We start from the raw sequence: 20,706 nt of genomic DNA on the forward strand, positions 1-20,706 counted from the left end.
TTATTTTATTTAATTTGGTTTATTTTAATATTGTTTTGGCTGTACATCTACTATTATTTTATTTAATTTGGTTTATTTTAATATTGTTTGGCTTTACATTTATTATCATTTTACTTAATATGGTTTATGTTTGATATTGTTTTGGCTTTACATCTACATAAATCATGGAGATAAAACTGTTTATTTTACACCAGCAAAAAAAATTCCCGCTTTAAAAGACGTTTCCCATTTAAACTCACCAAACCATGTTGGAGCAGAAGTGTCATCTCTGACAGGCAGAACTTTGCTATAATGTGAAACAGAGTGAGAGCTGCAGGTGTGAGTCACAGGAGGCAGCTGTTTTTATTGGGACATTTGCAGGGGTCAAAGGCCAGAAACGGTAAAGAAGCGTGCGAGATTCCCAGCAGGACGTGCTCTTAAACAAGCTGTTGCTCTACTCTATAACCTCTGCTGATCAGAGATTACAGTACACTTCTGCCGTTCTCTGTGGAGATTTGCAAACCGACGACAATGCCCTTCTGTGTGGGCTCCACTGGATATGACAAAACAGCACATTCACACAAACTCTTTCTCTTCCTCTCTTGAGCAAACGCGCATTCAATCTCTACGGATGGCAGCATTCTTATGCATCATCAGGAAATGGAATAAGAAGAAAAATGTGCATTGTTTATCAAATGCACTGCACGTACTGATAAAGACCATCATCAGCCATCTGTGCCTGTAAATTAGTCCAGCACAAAGCTTTCATAAAGACCTACAGCTGCATAAACACTAGTATTCACTGCGTACAATGACACATTCAGAACTAAAATGTTTCATTCATGAATATAAACTGTAAATCATGAGCAGAGAAACCCTCTAAAGAAAACATTTGACATGCAGGGCTTTAAACGAATACAGGCCAAGACCGTTTTTTGTGGGAAAATAAAGAAAGAAAAAATAAATAAAATCACAGTCGACTAAGCACATAAATAATCCACAAATTTACACACTGCTGTAAATAAACAATCATGGAGCAACACCTACAGTATGGGTCGCATGGTGGAAAGAAAACAAAAAGAAGGACACCATGCTGCCAGGTTTTTGAAGTACACATCAGCACAGTGAGAGAAGGAGCAAAGGCCGATGGGAGGGGCAAACGTGGCCAAGGAAAGCACATTTTTAAACAGTTTGAGGTTTTATGGTGTGGCTCAGACAATATATATATAGCACGATCGCCTCACAGCAAGAAGGTTGCTGGTTCGAGCCTCGGCTGGGTCAGTTGGCATTTCTGTGTGGAGTTTGCATGTTCTCCCCATGATCGCCTGGGTTTCCTCCGGGTGGTCCAGTTTCCCCCACAAGTCCAAAGATGTGGTGGATTAGGTAAGCTAAACTGTCTGTAGTGTATGTGTGTGAATGAGAGTGTATGGGTGTTTCCCAGTGATGGGTTGCAGCTAGAAGCGCATCCACTCTGAGAAACATATGCTGGATAAGTTGGCGGTTCATTCCGCTGTGGCGACCCCAGATTAATAAAGGGACTAAGCCAAAAAGAAAATGAATGAATGAATAAATAATATTGAATAATTTGTATTCTTTTTTTTTAATATATACCAAATTATGTTTAACAGACCAGAAAGATTTTCACAGTATTTCTAAATTTTTTTTTCCTTCTGGAGAAAGTCCAGTTCTTTTAATATTTCTTTTAGTTAGGCTGGAATTAACAGTTTAACGTTTTTTAAAACCCTTTTTAAGGTCAATATTTTAGCCCCTCTAAGAATTATTTTGTTTTAATTATTGGCAACAAAACAAATCGCTGTTGTCCAATGACTTCCCTGATGAACCTAACTTACTTAACATAATTAACTTAGTTAAGTCTTTACATTGCACTTAAATTGAATACTAGTGGGCGGCACGGTGGCTCAGTGGTTAGCAAGAAGGTCACTGGTTAGAGTCCCGGCTAGGTTAGCTGGCATTTCTGTGTGGAGTTTGTATGTTCTCCCCATTTTCGCATGAGTTTCCTCCAGGTGCTTCGGACATAGAATATTTTGCATCATTATGTCTCCAGTCCACTGCTATGTTTGATTAATCACAGAATAGACCATTTCAATGTGGTCATGCCATTGGTCCATGAACATTTCCTGCTTGTTATCAAACTATTTCATAACTGTAGTAAGAGGAAATTCAATCATAACTTGATGTTAAAACAGCTGTCATAACATTATTTATCAATATGTGGCTCTTTTTGGATTCACTAAAGCTTTAGAAATAAAAAATGTAAAACAAGAAGTACGTTGGGAACATTGTTTTTGTTTACATCCCTCAAAATACTCTATAAAACTGCTAATTTCCTACAGATAAAGAACAAATTAGTCAAACATTTAAACAGCAGTGTTTTAAAAGAAAAACTTTCTTTAAATAAAGCATATTTCACAGCACAATCTTATCTTTTTTGTTTAATAGGCTCAGACATGATCAAACTCCAGCGCAGCTTGTCGTAATTTCACATTTGACTATTTAGCGCAACATTTGCTTTGACTAACACTCAGCATCACACGCTTCGACTCACTTCTCCCTTAAGTGAAAATTCTGTTGCAGTGACTCCATCCTCCCTCCATCTGAGAAATGAAGCATGCTGCATTTTAATAAATAAAACCATCTTAAGCACCTCACCCTCTTGCAGTCTCCATAGAAACCCTGGTGTGAGTGAGCTATTGCTGGAGGCCGAGGCGAGAGGCCTGAGATGGATCGTGCAGGAGCGCTAACCGCAAATTACCTGCTGGAGAGAGAGATTCCTGCCTCAAATCAGCACAGCGTTCCTTCAGAGCCGCCATCGCTCACACCAGAGGAGCATCTGAGGAGCAGCTGTCACACACCGGCTCAATTTATTTGTCCCGATTCCACCATCATTTACTCCTAAACCTGCCGTCTTTTCATTCCGGCTGCGTTCCTGGATGCGACCCCGGAGGCAACGGAAGGGATTTATTGATGGATAAGTCAGCGTGTGAAGCATTTCCTGCACAATTCTCACTTCTCTCTGTCTCCTCACGAGGGGACAGACTTTAATTACTGTTTGAGGCTCTGAGTGCTACTTAAAGATGTTCAGATGATGAGAGTTACCCATTTATTAACTAGCAGCTACATCTGTGTGTGTGGTACTCTTCTATAAAGCTAGTAAATCACTCACATATGCGAACAAATTTTATGCTGGGCTGACAAAATATTGTCTATTGTTAGCCAAAATCACTCATCAACAGTCAAACTATATGCACTGTAAAAAAATGCACACAATTTCTTCATGCTGTCCCAACACAATTCGATAAAGTTACCTTGATTGTTTGTGCAAATGTAAGTGGATTGAACATAAAACAATTAAGTTGTCCACTCAAAAAAATCTTAATAATAGTGTTGATTCAGCTCATTTTATATAAGTAGTTTGAACAAGCAGCAAACAATCCTTTTTTTGAGTGTGTGGAAGGTGTACAGCACCTGACAAAGGTCTTGTCGTCAATCCCAGTTGTAAGAGCAATAAATAATAACTTGACTTCTTGTATTATTCATTTGGAAAAGTGGCAGAAGGTAGATTTTTATGATGAATCATCTGTTGAACTGCATCCCAATCATCTTCACCAGGATAGCACTCCTTCTCATACTTCAGCCTCCACATCAAAGTTCCTGAAAGCAAAGAAGGTCAAGGTGCTCCAGGATTGGCCAGCCCAGTCACCAGACATGAACATTATTGAGCATGTCTGGGGTAAGATGAAGGAGGCATTGAAGATGAATTCAAAGAATCTTGATGAACTCTGGGAGTCCTGCAAGAATGCTTTCTTTGCCATTTCAGATGACTTTATTAATAAGTTATGAGTCATTTCAGAGATGTATTGATGCGGTCCTCTAAGCTCACAGGAGTCATACACAATATGAATTATTTTTCCACTGCACCATGACTTTTGTCTAAGCAAAGTCAGACCTTACTGTCCTAATTAAATAATTAAAAATCAAGGCATGACTTTATTTTATTTTGGTAAAATAAGTGTAATCTAGAGTCATTGAAGCCACTTCTGATACCAAATGCTCAACTTGAAGTCAAGTTATTACTTGTTGTTCCTAAAACTTGGATAGGCAACAAGACTTTTGTCAGGTACTGTATTATGTTAAATCTTAAATCACACTTGTCTTTGATCTAAATATGTTTGTATCATGTGATTTTTACATATTTATTGTACAGACTGCATTTTGATGTATCTTGTCTTAAAAGCATGTCATTATATTTTGCACTGTATTATGTATACGTATATTTGTTTGTTTAAACAAATTGTTTAAAATGAGCTAAAAACAACACAGGTGTCATGGTGGTGCGGTGGGTAGCATGATCGCATCACAGCAAGAAGGTCGTTGGTTCTAGCCTCTGCTGGGTCAGTTGGCATTTCTGTTCTTCCAGTGTTCGCGTGGGCTCCTCCAGGTGCTCTGGTTTCCCAAACAGTCCAAAGACATGCACTATGGGTGAATTGGGAAAGCTAAAATTGTCCGTAGTGTATGTGTGTGAATGAGTGTATGGATGTTTCCCAGTGATGGGTTGCAGCCGGAAGGGCATTCGCTGCGTAAAAAACATGCTGGATAAGTTGCCGGTTCATTCCGCTGTGGCAACACCAGATTAATAAAGGGACTAAGCCGAAAAAAGAAAATGAATGAATGAAAAACAACACAATTTTAGAGATTTTTTGGGACAACTTAATTTTTTTGTTGTTCAATCATCTTACATTCATAAAAATGAAGTTAACTTAATTCCTTTATGTTCTCCCAACACAAAACAATTGTGTGGAGCCCAGCATTTTTTACATTGTGGCTATTCAAACATTAGATTTCACTGAGCAATAACAGAGTTTGGGGCTTGGAACATGCTTGGAGCTATTTTTATAGAGCCTAACAAATTATCAGTGGTAGGAATAGTATTTTTCATTATTATATCACTTATTATTTATTTTCTAATATTATGTTATTTTCATATTATATTATTATTATATTATAAATTTTTATTATTTATTAAATACCAATAAACAGGGGGAAAAAAATTATAATAATAATAAAAAAATGAAGCAATGAAGCATGAATAAATTACAGGTATATGGTATTTTTATGTCCTTACAATGATGCACATCCATGCTGTAAATCGGTCAAGGCAAATGTTTTATATTTTATACGCTGGGTTACCAGTGCTGGAGTGACAGATGTGGTGGCAATGCTTTTTCTCAGGGTGGGAATTCCCACCCCGTGCCACCTTGTTAGATCTGCCCCTACATCTTATGCTGACAATGGCTCACAATGTTTGATTTAAAGTCTCATAACATAGAATGTTTCAAATAATCAAACCAGGAGGTGGAATTTTTCAGCAATATTAGTTCACAGATGTTAAAAACAAGTTAAAAGCATTAAAACTACTAAAACTACTTCAAAGCTGTCCAAACGTGACTCTTTCAATACAGCTCTAAATCAGAAAAGATTAGGACAGTATAGAAAGCGCAAATAAAAAAGGAAGTAGTGGCTGAAGAGGATACAGGTACTGTACTGACCTGCCTGCAGTTCTGACCTGTTTTAAAGAGCAAATTGCAACAGCACAGATCCCGTACTGTTGCCGAACTTGTTTGCAGGAAGATTGTGACAAAACTACACCTAAAACACTTCATCACTTTGTGTCTTCAGTCCCTAAACATCTTTAAAGTGTTGTGAAAACAATTGCCAACATAAAGTGGTAAATGCTTTACTATTGCAACTTTTTTTGAAATGTGTTGCAAGAACCAAAATTGGAATATGTGTTTATTTAAAAAATAAATAAATCATGAGGAACACATTTAATAACGTGCTATTGTATTGTCTGTTATGACATACAAGTTAAAGTAAATTTAGGAATCATTTTACTTTTTTTATCAGCGTTTTCCATACTGTCCCAACTTTTTCGGACTTCAAGCATAATGGGTAATTTAGCATTTTAAGAAAAAGGTCTATTTTACAATATATAGAGGCCATAGAGGGGACCTTGGATACTCACTGGGAGAGTGTGGACAGGAGGGTGTTTGACTTGCTGGCTCTTCAGTGTTTAGAGATGGCAGGTCACAGGAAGACGCCCCCATGCTCACTGAGCTCTGCTCCTCTGATTGGGTGGTCCAGCTGCTCTCTGAAGGGGGAACGGCACTCCAGAAACTGGCCGAAGAGCAAATGCTGTGTCTGGGACCTGCAATGAAGCAGATAAGTCAGAATTATTAGCCCCCATGTTTATTTTTTTCCCCAATTTCTGTTTCCCCAATTTTAACACATTTCTAAACATAATAGTTTATTAACTCATTTCTAATAAATGATTTATTTTATCTTTGCCATGATGACAGCAAATAATATTGTACAAGATATTTTTCAAGACACTTCTATACAGCTTAAAGTGACATTTAAAGGCTTAACTAGGTTAATTAGGTTAACTAGGCAGGTTAGGGTAATTAGGCAAGTTATTGTATAACGATGGTTTGTTCTGTAGACTATCGGAAAAAATTAGCTTAAAGGGGCTAATAATTTTGACCTTAAAATAGTGTTTAAAAAATTCAAAACAGCTTTTATTCTAGCTGAAATAAAACAAATAAGACTTTATTTAAAATAAAAAGTATTATCAGACATCCTGTGAAAATTTCCTTGCTCTGTTAAACGTCATTTGGAAAATATTTAAAAAAGAAAAAAAAAAAACTCAAAGGCGGGCTAATAATTCTGATTACAGCTGTATATTATAGTCATATACAAAATAATAGCCTTCACAATTCTGGATTTAAAAAGCAATAAATCATGCAAAAACACATCCTTTATGCAGACCAATGTGTATACCATATAGTGGGGAAAATAAGTATTGAACACGTCACCATTTTTCTCAGAAAACATATTTCTAAAGGTGCCGTTGACTTAACAACCAAATTAATCCATATATGTAAAGAAAACAAATCTAATTAGTTTAGAAATTAAGTTATGTGTGATAAAATGAAATGATGCAGGGAAAAAGTATAGAACACATAAAGAAAGGGAGGTGTAAAATGGCAGTAAAAGCCTTGACAGCAGCTATAATCTCTCAGCAACCCTCTGCATCATCATAAATTAATATTACATTTCAGTCCAAATTCTACATTTTGGAGGGGTGGACATTTCAGCAAGACAATGATGCAAAACATGATGTCAAGGAAACTCTCAAGGGCTTTCAAAGAAAGAAAATCAAGCCATTGAATGGCCCAGCCAATCACTTGACTTGAATCCAACTGAAAATACAAATTAAAGATCAGATTTGATAGACAAGACTCACAGAACCATCTAGATTTTTACACTCTGTTGAAGTCTGTGAAAAAACTCACACCTGAGCAATTCATGTGACTTCATTCTCCATATAAGATGCGTCTTTAAGCTGCCATCACCAAAAAAAGCCAAAAACTTTTATATAAAAGTATTACATATGGTTCAGTAGTTTAGTACTTTATCCTTACGTCATTTCATTGTTATTACACATAACTTTAAATTTTCAAATAATCATAACAAATACATTTTTTTTGTTATATTTTATGTTTGTATTGTTTGGGTTTTTACCAAAATCTGGTTCAATTCCACAGAAACAGCTCCTTTAGAAATATTATTCCCAGAAAAAAAAAACATGACATGTTTAATACTTATTTTCCTGTATATATGCTAGATTCTGTAGATTTTCTGATGATATATCTTCCAAATATATTTATTTTTTGTCATAAAATAACAAACTAGGCATCATGTTCATAAACATTTTTAGACAACACAATACCAAAGTGTTACCTTCAGAAGAGCTCAGAAATCAATATTTAGAGAAATATTTTTAAGCTATAAGCTATTATAAATTGTTTTTGTTGTTGTAAAGCAATAGTATTAGACTTGACAAAATAAAACAACAATTAATATTTTACTGAAACTCAAGCCTTAAGTTTCAAATCAAAAGTTACCTTTATTTGAGCAGAATACAGTATACAGGAGGAACATTTCAAATTTTGAAATGTCATGAGGAGTTGAATGTTTTCTAAGTTAAAATGTTCATTCATTCATTCAATTATTTTCCTTTGGCTCAGTCCCTTTATTAAGGGGTCACCACAGAGAAATGAACTGCTAACTTATCCAGCATTTGTTTTATGCAGCAAATGCCCTTCCAGCCATAAACCAGCACTGGGAAACACCCATACAGCTTAATCAATTCACCTATAGTGCATGTCTTTGGACTGGGGGGGAAACTGGAGCACCCAGAGAAAACACACACCAACACGGAGAGAACAAGCATGCTAAAATGTTTTAAAGTGTAATTTGTTCCTGCATGTGATGGTAAAGCTAATCAGGGTACAACTCCAGGCATCTGTCACATGATCCATCAAAAATAATGAAATATGCAAATTTAAAACTCAATAAGCACTTTTAGTTATTACTGACAAAAATTGTGATAGTTAATATTTGTACAATATTTTGATGAATAAAATGATCCAAAGAAAAATATTTGCTTGAATAAACTCATCTTGTAAATGCAAAACAATGCAAAAATGTAAATAAAATGTAACTGACTTTTAGTTATTTACATTAAATTCTATTTTAAATTACTCATATTAAACTCCTGTCAGCAACTATTTCTTTTAAATTGTTCTGATTACAGTGTAAATATGCCTTTAAGTACTGCATAATTTTTACTTTTAAACAAAGATTCACTTACTATAGGGTTAGGATTAGGTTAGTTGTATGAACTGCAATTATGCATTCCGTTATTACTGAACAGGACACTAAAGTCTAATTAAAATTTTGCCCCGATTACAAAATAAAAAATAAAAACACTGCAATTTTACATGTGTGTGTGTTCATGTGATAAAATGTGTGTCACTAATGAACAGGTGTTATCATTGAATTAGGATGAGAGACTATTAAATATTCACAGTGGGGAAAAGTGCCTTACACAAAGGATTAAACATCAAGGGTGAGGCGAGATAACAGCATACTGATGTGTATCAGCCTCGTCAAACAATCGAATCAGTCTACTCAATGATTTTAATTAGCACTGCTCTAATTGCTATCACAGGACATATTACTTAAGTTATGAATTACGCTGTAGAAGAATGCTTTGAAACAATGATGAAGAGAATGTGGCAGTACACAGAACACAGATGATTCTAGGTTCGAGTAAAAAGGCAGATGACACGCTTCTTTAGGGGATTTTTGATGCCTACTTAAACATTTATGATTCAAACACACAGCCAATGAAGGATGTTTGCACTGCCTAACAACAAATACAAGCAAATAGTTTATTTTTCATTCAGTCTTGTTTTTTATTTTATTTTATTAGTTATTATTTATTTTATTTTATTTTATTTTATTTTATTTTATTTTATTTTATTTTATTTTATTTTATTTTTATTAATTTATTTTTATTTTTATTTATATTTTATATTTTAATTTATTTTATATTTTATTCTATTTTATTTGATCTTATTTCCTATTTTATATTTTATTTTATATTTTATTTTATATATATTTTTTATTTTATATTTTATGTTATTTTTTATTTTATTTTTATATATATTTTTATCTTATCTTATTTTTTATTTTATTTTAACTTTTTTTATTTTATATTTAATTTTTTATTTATTTCATTGAAAGAGCAAAAAGAAGCTATATAAAACTTTTTACCTATTTTAACTTTAAACCTACTAAGAAACATCTAAATTGTTATAGGTAAAATACAGGTTTACAGTTTGAAATGCACAGTAAGTACAGTACCATAGAAGAAGAACCAACACATATCAAAAGAGAAGTGGTATGCAATGAACAGTCAGAGATCATCTGACTGTCTGAGTAAACAAGACACCATAATCAGGTTAAAAAATAAACGGTATATTTTTAAAAGTATTTAAAAGTAAATTAAACTAACTCCAAGAGGAATAATTTATATGCAGCATTAAACAAGGATTTACATATATTGCCAAAAGAAAAATAAGAGAAATATTTCTTTTGAACTTATAACTTGGCTGGTTACTTTATTAGCAACAGGCATACACATAAAATGGTAGTTCAACAACGGGTAAAATTTAGCATTAAAAATGTATTAAGGATGCCTAAAGCCTTTGCTTTCTAGAGGAACTCTATGAATATTCCTCGAATTAAGTCATCAACTGAATAAAATAAGTAACACCAATCATAATATGTCTTCATAACATGATGCATTTTCAGAGGCTCTGTTTCCACACAGTATAAGCTGAGATGTAGTACCATTTCCACATTGGTAGATCATGTAGATCAGTAGATTAATTTGCTTTGTTCTGAAAACAGGATTACGGATTATAATGTTGCAGTTCCACTTTCTATATGCCAATAATGATAAACTCTGATCTTATTGACTGAATTTTTTGTTTTGGTTTTTTAGGTGCGAATCCTTACACGATTCCCTTGTTCATGTTTGGTGTGAAAGCACCGTTTTAGGGGTTAGTTTAGACAAAAATGAAAACTATTAATTATTTACTCTCTTAAAGTTCCAATTATCTAAGACCTTTGTTTATCTTTGGAACATAAATTTAGATATTTCAGAGGAAATCCATGTGCTGCCTCATCCTCCATATACAGCAAGAGGCCAGAGACATTCAAAGTCCAGAAAAGGAGCCAAAAGCATGGTCAAAACCTTCCATGTGACTTCAGTGGTTCAACTGTAATCATATGAAGCATATGTTGTGCTGCTGAATGGCAATACGTCAAGTTGTCTGTAATAAACAAGATGGGATGGGATGACATGGGAAAGAAAACATATTTACAGCTTTTTTGGAGCTGTAAAAAATTAAAAATCTAAAATATCATCCAAAATATCTTTGTGCTCAGAGGATGAACAAAAGGCAGGGGATGAACAAGGGATTGGAACAACATAAAGATGAATAATTAATAACAGATTTCTTATTTTTGGATGAACTCGCACTTTATAGCAGAAAACAGGCCTGATATTAGAGAGAAAGAGAGAGAGAGAGAGAGAGAGAGAGAGAGAGAGAGAGAGAGAGAGAGAAACACTAATGTTTTTTTTTTATTGTAAACTTCATAAATGCTTTGGCAATAAATTTGTAACATTTGTCGTGCCAATAAAGCAATTATTGAATTTAATTGAATCGAGAGAGAACATCTGATGCAGGGTTTCCGCGGGTTTCACCAAGATAAATTTACATTTTAAGACCACTATGAATTAAATTTTAGACTCATAAGGGGCTAAAGGCTAAGGAATTTTTCAAATGGCACAGATGGAAAAGATTTTTATTTGCCCCATCAAAAAAATTAAATACTTTTACAATAATAAATGAATAATAAAAAATGTAAATATTTTAGATATTTCTTTAAAAAGAAGTAAATATTTAAGATAATGTAAAACCCATCAAGCTCTACTTGTCTCCATACACTTTTTTCCAACATAAACTTTCTTTAAAATAATTTTAAAAATCAAAATAAATGAACAAATGTTTTACAATTTTTAAAAAAGCATAATAATATAAATGTATGCGCAACAAGCTGTCCAGGTCAGTGTCCTCAGCAGTAAATGCATGGAGCACTTTTAAACAAATGTCATTATAAGGAAAATAATTAAACCATTATGATAAATAGAGTTAATAATTACCTTTTTGAATAAAATGTTTAAAGTTTTATGGATTGTTGGTGATTGTATGGGTCTTGGCCAGATTGGGTAGCAAAACATGAACAAAAGACAATTAAGACTCGTTTAAAAAGAGATTTAAGACCTACAACACTACAAGACTTTATTAGGCCTAAAATTTTGATTTTGGGATTTAAGACATTAAGACCCTGCGGCAACCTTGTGATGGCAATCTGTATTAAGTTTTAAATAAATATATATGCATGTAATTTATTGTTTTATGTATACTGTATATATTCTTTTCTATTTTATAATATATTATTATTGTTTTTATTTTTTTTCATCCATATTATATTGCTACTATTTTTTGTATTGACTTTTTGACTGCTCTTTATGCTCTTATATTGACTGCTCTGTACACTTTGGCAATATGTACCCACAAATGTCATGCCAATAAAGTGAATTGAATTATGTTTATTAAAATAATATTTTAGTCACAGAACATCTTAAGAAATGGAAAGATAATTTATTTAAATTCATGCAAAATATTGAAAAAAAAATCACAAACTACAACATTTCATGTATTTTCTCTTGATTTTTGCTATTTTTGACATTTTTATTTAATATTTTCCCCTAACATATAAATTTGGGCTACTAATTCTTTAACTATTATTGTAAGTTATTTTGTTAGATAAGCTCCAGATTTGGCTTCAATACTGAATAAACTAATGTATATGCACAAATATTATATTGTCAAGCATCCTATAGAAACTATTAATTTAAATGAGAGATTTGTGGGGGGTGTACTCATATATGCTGAGCACTGCATATGCTGACTGTGAGAAGCAAATTGTCACTACATGTGAACACTTTTATAAATCTGAATAATATTCTCAGACTAAGAAAACAAGAGTGCATTTGGGATTACTCCACCTAACACACTCCTTTTCCTGAGGTTTCCCAAACCACTGATATCACCACAGCACATCCAAAATCCTCCTTTTTTAAACTGACCACAAAAAAAGACAAAACATTACACTTAAAATATACAGATTTAATATAAACATGGCAACATTATGTTTCTGTTGGTTTATTTTCCTTCAATTCAAGAGAAATAGTGATCAGTGTGTCCAAAGTGATATGAATCTGTAGACTACAGAACATAAATCATTTTAGATGTTGCAAGCCAGCATCTGACACTGGCCTCCTGGCTGCTAAAACGTTCTCTAGACCACACATGAAAATCAAGGCACAAACCTGAAATCACATGTTGGACGGCCCCTGTAATCAGAGTAAATAAGCAGTACTTTAAAAAACCCGGGCTTGATCTCTCGGTGATCATATTATGAAGGAATGACAGACAAGCTGCACCCTGGACTTCATCCGAAGGCAGATTTCATGCAAGAGCAACAACAGCTGAGATGAAAACTCTGCTTATGGCTTCAATTAGGGTTTGAAGGGTTTGGCCATTTGCGTGTTGCAGCACTCTGCCTCTCACTGGAGATTTCCTGGGAAAGAGTTGCTGGCAAAGCTGCTGGGTTTGACAAGAGTGGGGGTGGTTGAGTCAATGCGTGCGAAAAAGAGACAGACGGAGATAAAGAGAGAGAGAGACAGGCAAGACTAGACCAAGCATCAGGCCTAAAGGAAGTGACACAGTCCTAATCAGCCCTACCCAACTGAATCAACTACAAACTAGTTTCTCTGGAAAACTGATATATTGGGAAATGATTGCTGAAATGGGAGTGGTGTTAAAGGCTGGAAGCTCAAGGCTGGTGTCGAGAGGTTGTGTCCTCAAGCAAGTCATAACACAGGTTGCACCAGATGAATTGTAAATAATAATGTATACTACAAATAAAGTCACATGACGAATTACTTACTCTGTCGAGAAAGAATCTGCCACTCTGTCTTTTGAGTTTATTTTGAGTCTCATTACGAAACTATGCAAGTATTACGACTATTGTTATGAAACAGAGGAAATGCTCATGAGAGTTTGAAGCAGAAATGCACTTGAAACATAAACTTAAAGTTGAAGTTATTATTAGCCCCCTGAAATTTTTAACCCCTCCTGTTTTTTTCCTCAATTTTCTTTTAAAAGAAAAAAAGATTTCCTTCAACACATTTCTAAATATAATAATTCTATTAACTACTATTTTGTTTACTACTAATTAATTTCTACTATCTTTTTTGATTACTTTTATCTTTGCCATGTTTACAGTAAATAATATTTTAGTATTCAGCATAAAGTGCAATTTAAAGGCTTAACCAAGTTATTTAGGTTATTTAGGCAAGCTAGGGAAATATATTGCTTAAGGGGGTTAATAATATTGACCTTAAATTGATTTTTAAAAAAATTAAAACTCCTTTTATTCTAGCCGAAATGAAGCAAATATCTATCTATCTATCTATCTATCTATCTATCTATCTATCTATCTATCTATCTATCTATCTATCTATCTATCTATCTATCTATCTATCTATCTATCTATCTATCTATCTATCTATCTATCTATCTATCTATCTATCTATATAGATATCTGTATATAAGTATATATATATACACACACAGTTGAAGTCAGAATTAATAGCCCCCCTGAATTATTAGCCTCCTTGTTTTGTTTTTTTTCCCCCAATTTCTGTTTAACGGAGAGAAGTTTTTTTTCAACACATTTCTAAGCATAATAGTTTTAGTAACTCATTTCTAATATTTTTCAACACATTTCTAAGCATAATAGTTTTAGTAACTCATTTCTAATATCTCTGCCATGATGACAGCTTATACAGCTTAAATGTAAAGGCTTAACTGCTTTTATTCTAGCCGAAATAAAACAAATAAAATTTTCTCCAGAAGAAAAAATATTATCAGACATAATGTGAAAATTTAGGGCGACGCAGTGATGCAGTAGGTAGTACTGTCGCCTCACAGCAAGAAGGTCACTGGTTCGAGCCTCGGCTGGGTCAGTTGGCGTTTCTGTGTGGAGTTTGCATGTTCTCCTTGCGTTCGCGTGGGTTTCCTCCGGGTGCTCCGGTTTCCCCCACAGTCCAAAGACATGCGGTACTGGTGAATTGGGAAGGCTAAATTGTCCGTAGTGTATGAGTGTGAGTGAGTGTGTATGGATGTTTGCCAGAGATGGGTTGCGGCTGGAAGGGTATCCGCTGCGTAAAACATGTGCTAGATAAGTTGGCGGTTCATTCCGCTGTGGCGACCCCGGATTAATAAAGGGACTAAGCTGAAAAGAAAATGAATGAATGAATGAATGACTGTGAAAATTTCCTTGCTCTATTAAACACAATTTGGGAAATATTTAAAAAAGAAAAAAAAATCTAAGCGGGGCTAAAAATTCTGACTAACTGTGTGTATGTATAGCGACAAGTAAAGGACACTTTACAGTTTGACAAATATTGCTGCTGTTGGACAACATAATGTACTTTTGGGGCTTTTTAAAATCGAAAATGTAGTCATTTATAAGGATAGTGCCTATTTTAAAATATTTAGAATTTCAAAGATTCAGTGCAAAGGCAGCCATCAGACTGTCTGAGCAGGGCAAAGAAAGTGGTGGTTGACGGTCTGTCACAAGATGGCGACAGAGACCACATAGTAAGTCCTTAGAGAGAAAAACACAGCGTTCTCAACGCAAGTTTCAAACTACAACTGAACAAATCACTGTAAATCAGGTAAGAGACATTCTGAGTCGATCTGTCTCCTATTTATTTTGTAGTGCTGTATTTATACCACAGAAACTGGTAGTGTTTGCTTTGCTTTGGCTTTTTTGGGGTTAATTATTGTGATATCCTGATTGTAACAAAGAAATACTGGGAAATCTCTATAGATTGATGAACTATGATGATTCTGCTGTTCTGAGGTAAATGAAATAGAGCACATCTCAGGTCTCGTGCCTGCGCATCTTGCTCCACCTTTTGCTATTCATTTTTTTATTGTGCCAAGTACCCTTTGGAAAGGGTCCCAAAAAAGTGTTATGGTACAGTTCACTTTTTGGTACCTTTTGACAGTGGAAACAGACATAAAAGCGTACCGAACCATAGCATACCATACCAAACTGTACCGTACCGTACCACTCAGTGGAAACAGGTCATAAGGTGACATTATTCTACTCACTCCTTAACCACTCAACATTACAACAACTAAGCTGCAAATAAACATCAAGATTTGGGAAGGAAAGTGGAAAATTCTCAACATAATTCAGTAAATTATTTAAGGAATTTTTTTTGCAAATTAAATCAGAGACCAGACCACAGTTGTGCAGGATACTTTTTTTTTTTTTTTTTATTAAGACGAAAATACTGCAGCGAACTGAAAAAAAAGTTCTTTCATGGATATTCGTTAATTATAAAATGTTAAAATATTCTCCAGAGATTCAGAACCGGATCATTTCTTAGAGAGGAGAACAGTATTTAAAATCTATAGTAAATTTTCTACATCTATGCAATAAAAAATTGTGGCTTTCATACCTTTTTCCTGTGTTGGAGGAGGAGGAGAGGGTGACCATGGTTTATCATCAAATTGAATCCATGAGTTTGACTGTTCTGACTTCTGGTCAGTCACGCATGATTCTTCTACCCAGGTAGAGGGGTCCAGGACAGGCTGGTCTAGAGAGGACTGGAGGTGGTCCTCATCTTCAAACCAGAAGGAACCCAGTTAGAGAAATACAGCCTCTTGTCAGTAGAAAGGTCACAGCTAAATGTTAAATCTAGCAGGGTGCAAAAACTGTGGACCGTTCCCTCAGTAATCACCATGGAGCAATGACCTCAGGACACAGGAATCTCACAGAAAGGTCTGAACGCAAACTCAGACAGAGTAAAACCAACTGATATCCAATCCGCAGAAAGGTTACATGTCGTTATAATTCCTTACAAATGGTGCACATAAAACTACCTGCAACTACTTTTTATTTAGGCACAAGAACTTTATCCAAGGTCTTTTCATTGACATCTAAACATAAATCTGAAGACGATACTACATAACATCGAATATGGTTTCTCAAAGTCACAAAAATAACGTTTAATTTATGTTTGTTCTTTGGGATCTGAACCCATTAAATTTTCTGTAAGTCTGGGTGTTTGTACGGACCTGCCTGTGACACCTCATCTGAAAATGCAACCCAGCCTGGTCTTGGAGTTCCAGTTGTGCTACTGGTTGTAGCAGCCATTAGGTTTTGTCCAGTCCAATTTCTTCAGGTGCTTGTAACTTTGTTTCACTCCCCCCAGGTCTTTGGCTCCATGTTCACCTGGGAAGGGTTAACAAGGAATTTCATTAGGAATTGGGTATCTTTCAATATGAAGGTATTTTATGAAGTGTTTTTATTTTTGTTAAATAAAAACACAGAGAAGCATTTGACCAAACATTGCCAACATTGCCATTTAAAAATGTTTAAATCAATTAGGAAATAAAATGAAGAAACCCAGTTAGAATAATCAAGGCACTGTGTTTGTATAACATAGTACATAAGGAGAGGTTACAGTTGAAGTCAGAATTATTAATCCCCCTGAATTATTAGTCCCCTGTTCATTCTTTCCCGAATTTCCGTTTAACGAAGAGAATATTTTTTTCAACACATTTCTGAACATAACAGTTTTAATAACTCATTTCTAATAACTGATTTATTTTATCTTTGCCATGATGACAGTAAATAATATTTGACTAGATATTTTTCAAGACACTTCTATACAGCTTAAAGTGATATTTAAAGACTTAATTAGGTTATATAGGTTAACTAGGCATGATAAGGTGATTAGACAAGTTATTGCATAACGATGGTTTGTGCTGTAGACTATCGAAAAAAATAGCTTAAAGGGGCTAATAATTTTGACCTTAAAACGATTTTCAAACAATTAAAAACTGCTTTTACTCTAGAACAAATGCAACAAACCAGACTTTCTCCATAAGAAAAAAATATTATCAGACATACTGTGAAAATTTCCTTGCTCTGTTAAACATCATTTGAGAACTATTTAAAAAAGAAAAAAATCAAAGGGGGTTTAATAATTCTGATCTCAACTGTATATTAATTAAACCAAATCATTTGTATTGAGACAACCATTGAAAAATAAGTAAAGTGTTTTAAAATGTCTTATCAAGACTGCATTACTGATTTGATAAAAACAATATATAAAAGGAAATTGTGCTAATTTGCTAATAAAGTCTAAATAACTGCATTAATTAATTGAAATAAATTAAATTAATTTTTACCAACTTACTGAAGCACATAAACAAGACATCTAAATTAACACATTGGATATAATCATATAAAAAAACATTTGAAATTAAACAACCATGAACATTTTGGCTATTAAAATCAGAAATTATGTTATAAATAATATTAAAACCATGCAAATGATGATAGAAACAGAAATGTGTTTTATTTTATTTGAAAATAAAAACACTTTAAAATCACCACAGTCTTCACAATTCTGTTGTATGCAACATTATACACAATTTACTGTAAATATTCAATAAATTGCCATCTTACTCGTCACATGTTTCTTTTACTTACATACTTTACCAACTGAGTATAAATGTTTATTTTTACGCTAATTATTTACATAATGCATTACACCATTAAATCTTGTAAAATTAGCATCAGTGTTACTAAATTTAAGTTCAGGAATCAGTAGTTTTAAGTTTCTTCCTATAATCATCTTAAGAGATAATAACAGAATTAAGTGCTACAATAGTTTCAATTACACCTTAAAGTCGCCATGAAGTTAAGAGTTCTTTTTTTTGCTTTCGTTAAGTACTTCCATACTTCTGAAATGAGAAAAAAAAATAGGGCGGTGCAGAAATGCCCCCTATGAAAAACGAGATATTGGATGAGAGTATAAACTGCTGGAAGAGTGTTGTTTTAACGGAATTCGATTCCGCATGCCGAATGGGGAAAAAAATTAATAAAAATGTGTGTGTATAGTAGGCATGGGCCGGTATAAGATTCTGATGGTATGATAACCTTGGATAAAAACATCACGGTTTCACGGTATTGGGATTACTGATCTAAAATATATTATTTTTAATGTAAAAAAAAAATAAAAAAAATAAAAATTTGCCTTTGAACACAAAATATTTTTATTTTGAGAAATACTTAAAATATTTTGGAGCAGTACACATCTCAGGCTAAATAATGAAAATAAATCATTGACTTCTGCTGTCTTCATTTGTTTGAAAAACACAGATTTCTTTACAACTTAAAATGGCATCTTTAGATATTTTTTTTGCTAGAGATACTGTTGTCCTAAAAAACAACAACAAAAAAAGTCATAAAAAATCTTACACATACCTTAGGAACCGTATAGCAGAACATTTTGGCAGTTTTAAAACCTTGACTTTTCCAAACCGCTGTATACCTTGAAAACATCCCATGCCTAGTGTATAGACTATCCCGTCACAAAATGTGCCGAAAAACCCTACACGATGGTATTAGTTTGATTGCAATGTTTACATGTCTGTACTGCACTTCAATAATGTAAATAAAATCGGCATACTCCAAATGTCTTAATTCAATTTCTCTTTAGTTCGATTCTGACTTTAGTCAGATTAGTGATAGGCCTGCTTTAAAGGAATTCCATGTGACCAGGAAGTAAAAAAAAAAAAGTTGTTTTATAAAATTTATGAAGGCAAATAATTTTTTTACAAAATAATGAAGTAAACAGATACATTGTTTACAACAAGAACAATAAAAAACATTTGAATTTCCTGGTCACTTTAAATTTGTCAATCCAAAGTCAACTGTGCCAGGAAAGTGAAACAAAATTTGAGAGAACCCAGGCTTAACTAATCAGTTTTCTTCTGGCTGTACAGGATGAGTTGTGTACAAGTGTTTTCAACAATACAAAAAAGGTTGTACATCTGACGCCTTGATACCACAAATGAACAACCATTAGTAAATAACTAAGAGACAGAGAAACTCTAATTCAGCATAGTGTAGTCCAGGCAAAATTAACTTCTCCATACAAGTAGTGACAGCACTAAACACAGTAGACTTCTGTAAGTGTGTTTGACTGCCAAGCAGAAAACAACATGCCCTGACAGGGCCCTTCAAAACAGGATGGAGGCTGTGTGAAGTCACAGGAAGAACTACTGATAAATGTCTGACAACTGAAAACCATTTATAAAAGCTACTACAGCTCCTCGTGTTACTCCGATCCAATGGCATACAAACAGGAGACAGAAAAGCAGCCTGTTGTTATAATCAAGTGTCAAGGATCACAGCATTTTAATGTCTCATTAGTGTTCAAGAAGCTGGGTGACAAATGCACCACCTTAAAGTCACTGAAGGTCAGGAAAATCTCAGTCACAAAAGCTGAGAGACAATTGTGATCAGGATTTTTCCACATCAGAGAGGGCCTATTTTCTCTCCTAAATCAAGTCGCTGCAGGAAACACTCTTTCAACAAGGAAACACACTTGGACGTGCTGAACGACCTGGCAAATTGAAGCCAATTCCATAACAAGTTTTTGTTCTGGTGAATCCCTCTTTGCATTCACAATGCGGCTGCATGCTACCCTTCCTCAGCCCCCTATTTCACAGCAAACAAAGCAAGCTCCTCCCTCAAACCCGTCAATTCATTCAACATCTCACGACACCCACTACTAAAACTAAAGGTTTTGGTAGCTATGAGCACTATAGCTTCAGACTATTCTTTCCAAATATGAGACTTTAAACGTTAAACCATACTTGTTTTAAATAAATTGATTAAAAAATGATCAAAATAACAATGTTTACAATGCTATAAAATGTTATAAATATGGCTATCTGTTACTAAAAATAATAAGCCACACAACTGTTTGAGTTACTTTAAATGAAAACGTTTTTGTTGTATTTTTACACTATTTTGCAAGTAAATATGACAGTAAAACACTGTATACTTTGAAGAACAAACTGGTGTGATGACATTTTGAATAATATCAGGCCAAAACAAAGTTTGTTTAGGAACTTTCAAGAAAATCTCAGTCCAACTTACTCATGGAGCTATTCATAATTTCATTACTCCGTGCAACAACTAAACATGCTTCTTGACTTGAAATTTTTGGACGATTTGTGGTAGTAATTGCATTTCATGTTTATTATACTGTTGTTTTTGTTA

General features: G+C 34.0%; 1 protein-coding gene across 1 annotated transcript in view; it reads right to left on the reverse strand.

Annotated features, from left to right (window-relative positions):
• Positions 1-20,706, reverse strand: part of ston2 (stonin 2) — a 51,309-nt gene that overhangs the window by 22,932 nt on the left and 7,671 nt on the right. The window contains exons 2-4 of the mRNA XM_056476684.1: positions 16,701-16,857; positions 16,082-16,246; positions 6,023-6,205 (exon numbers count right to left, since the gene is read on the reverse strand). Coding sequence (XP_056332659.1) covers positions 6,023-6,205; positions 16,082-16,246; positions 16,701-16,779 — 427 coding nt within the window. The 5' untranslated portion in view covers positions 16,780-16,857. The remainder of the gene's footprint in view (positions 1-6,022; positions 6,206-16,081; positions 16,247-16,700; positions 16,858-20,706) is intronic.

This window comes from Danio aesculapii, chromosome 17, assembly GCF_903798145.1.
Source record: "Danio aesculapii chromosome 17, fDanAes4.1, whole genome shotgun sequence".
NCBI lineage: Eukaryota > Metazoa > Chordata > Actinopteri > Cypriniformes > Danionidae > Danio > Danio aesculapii.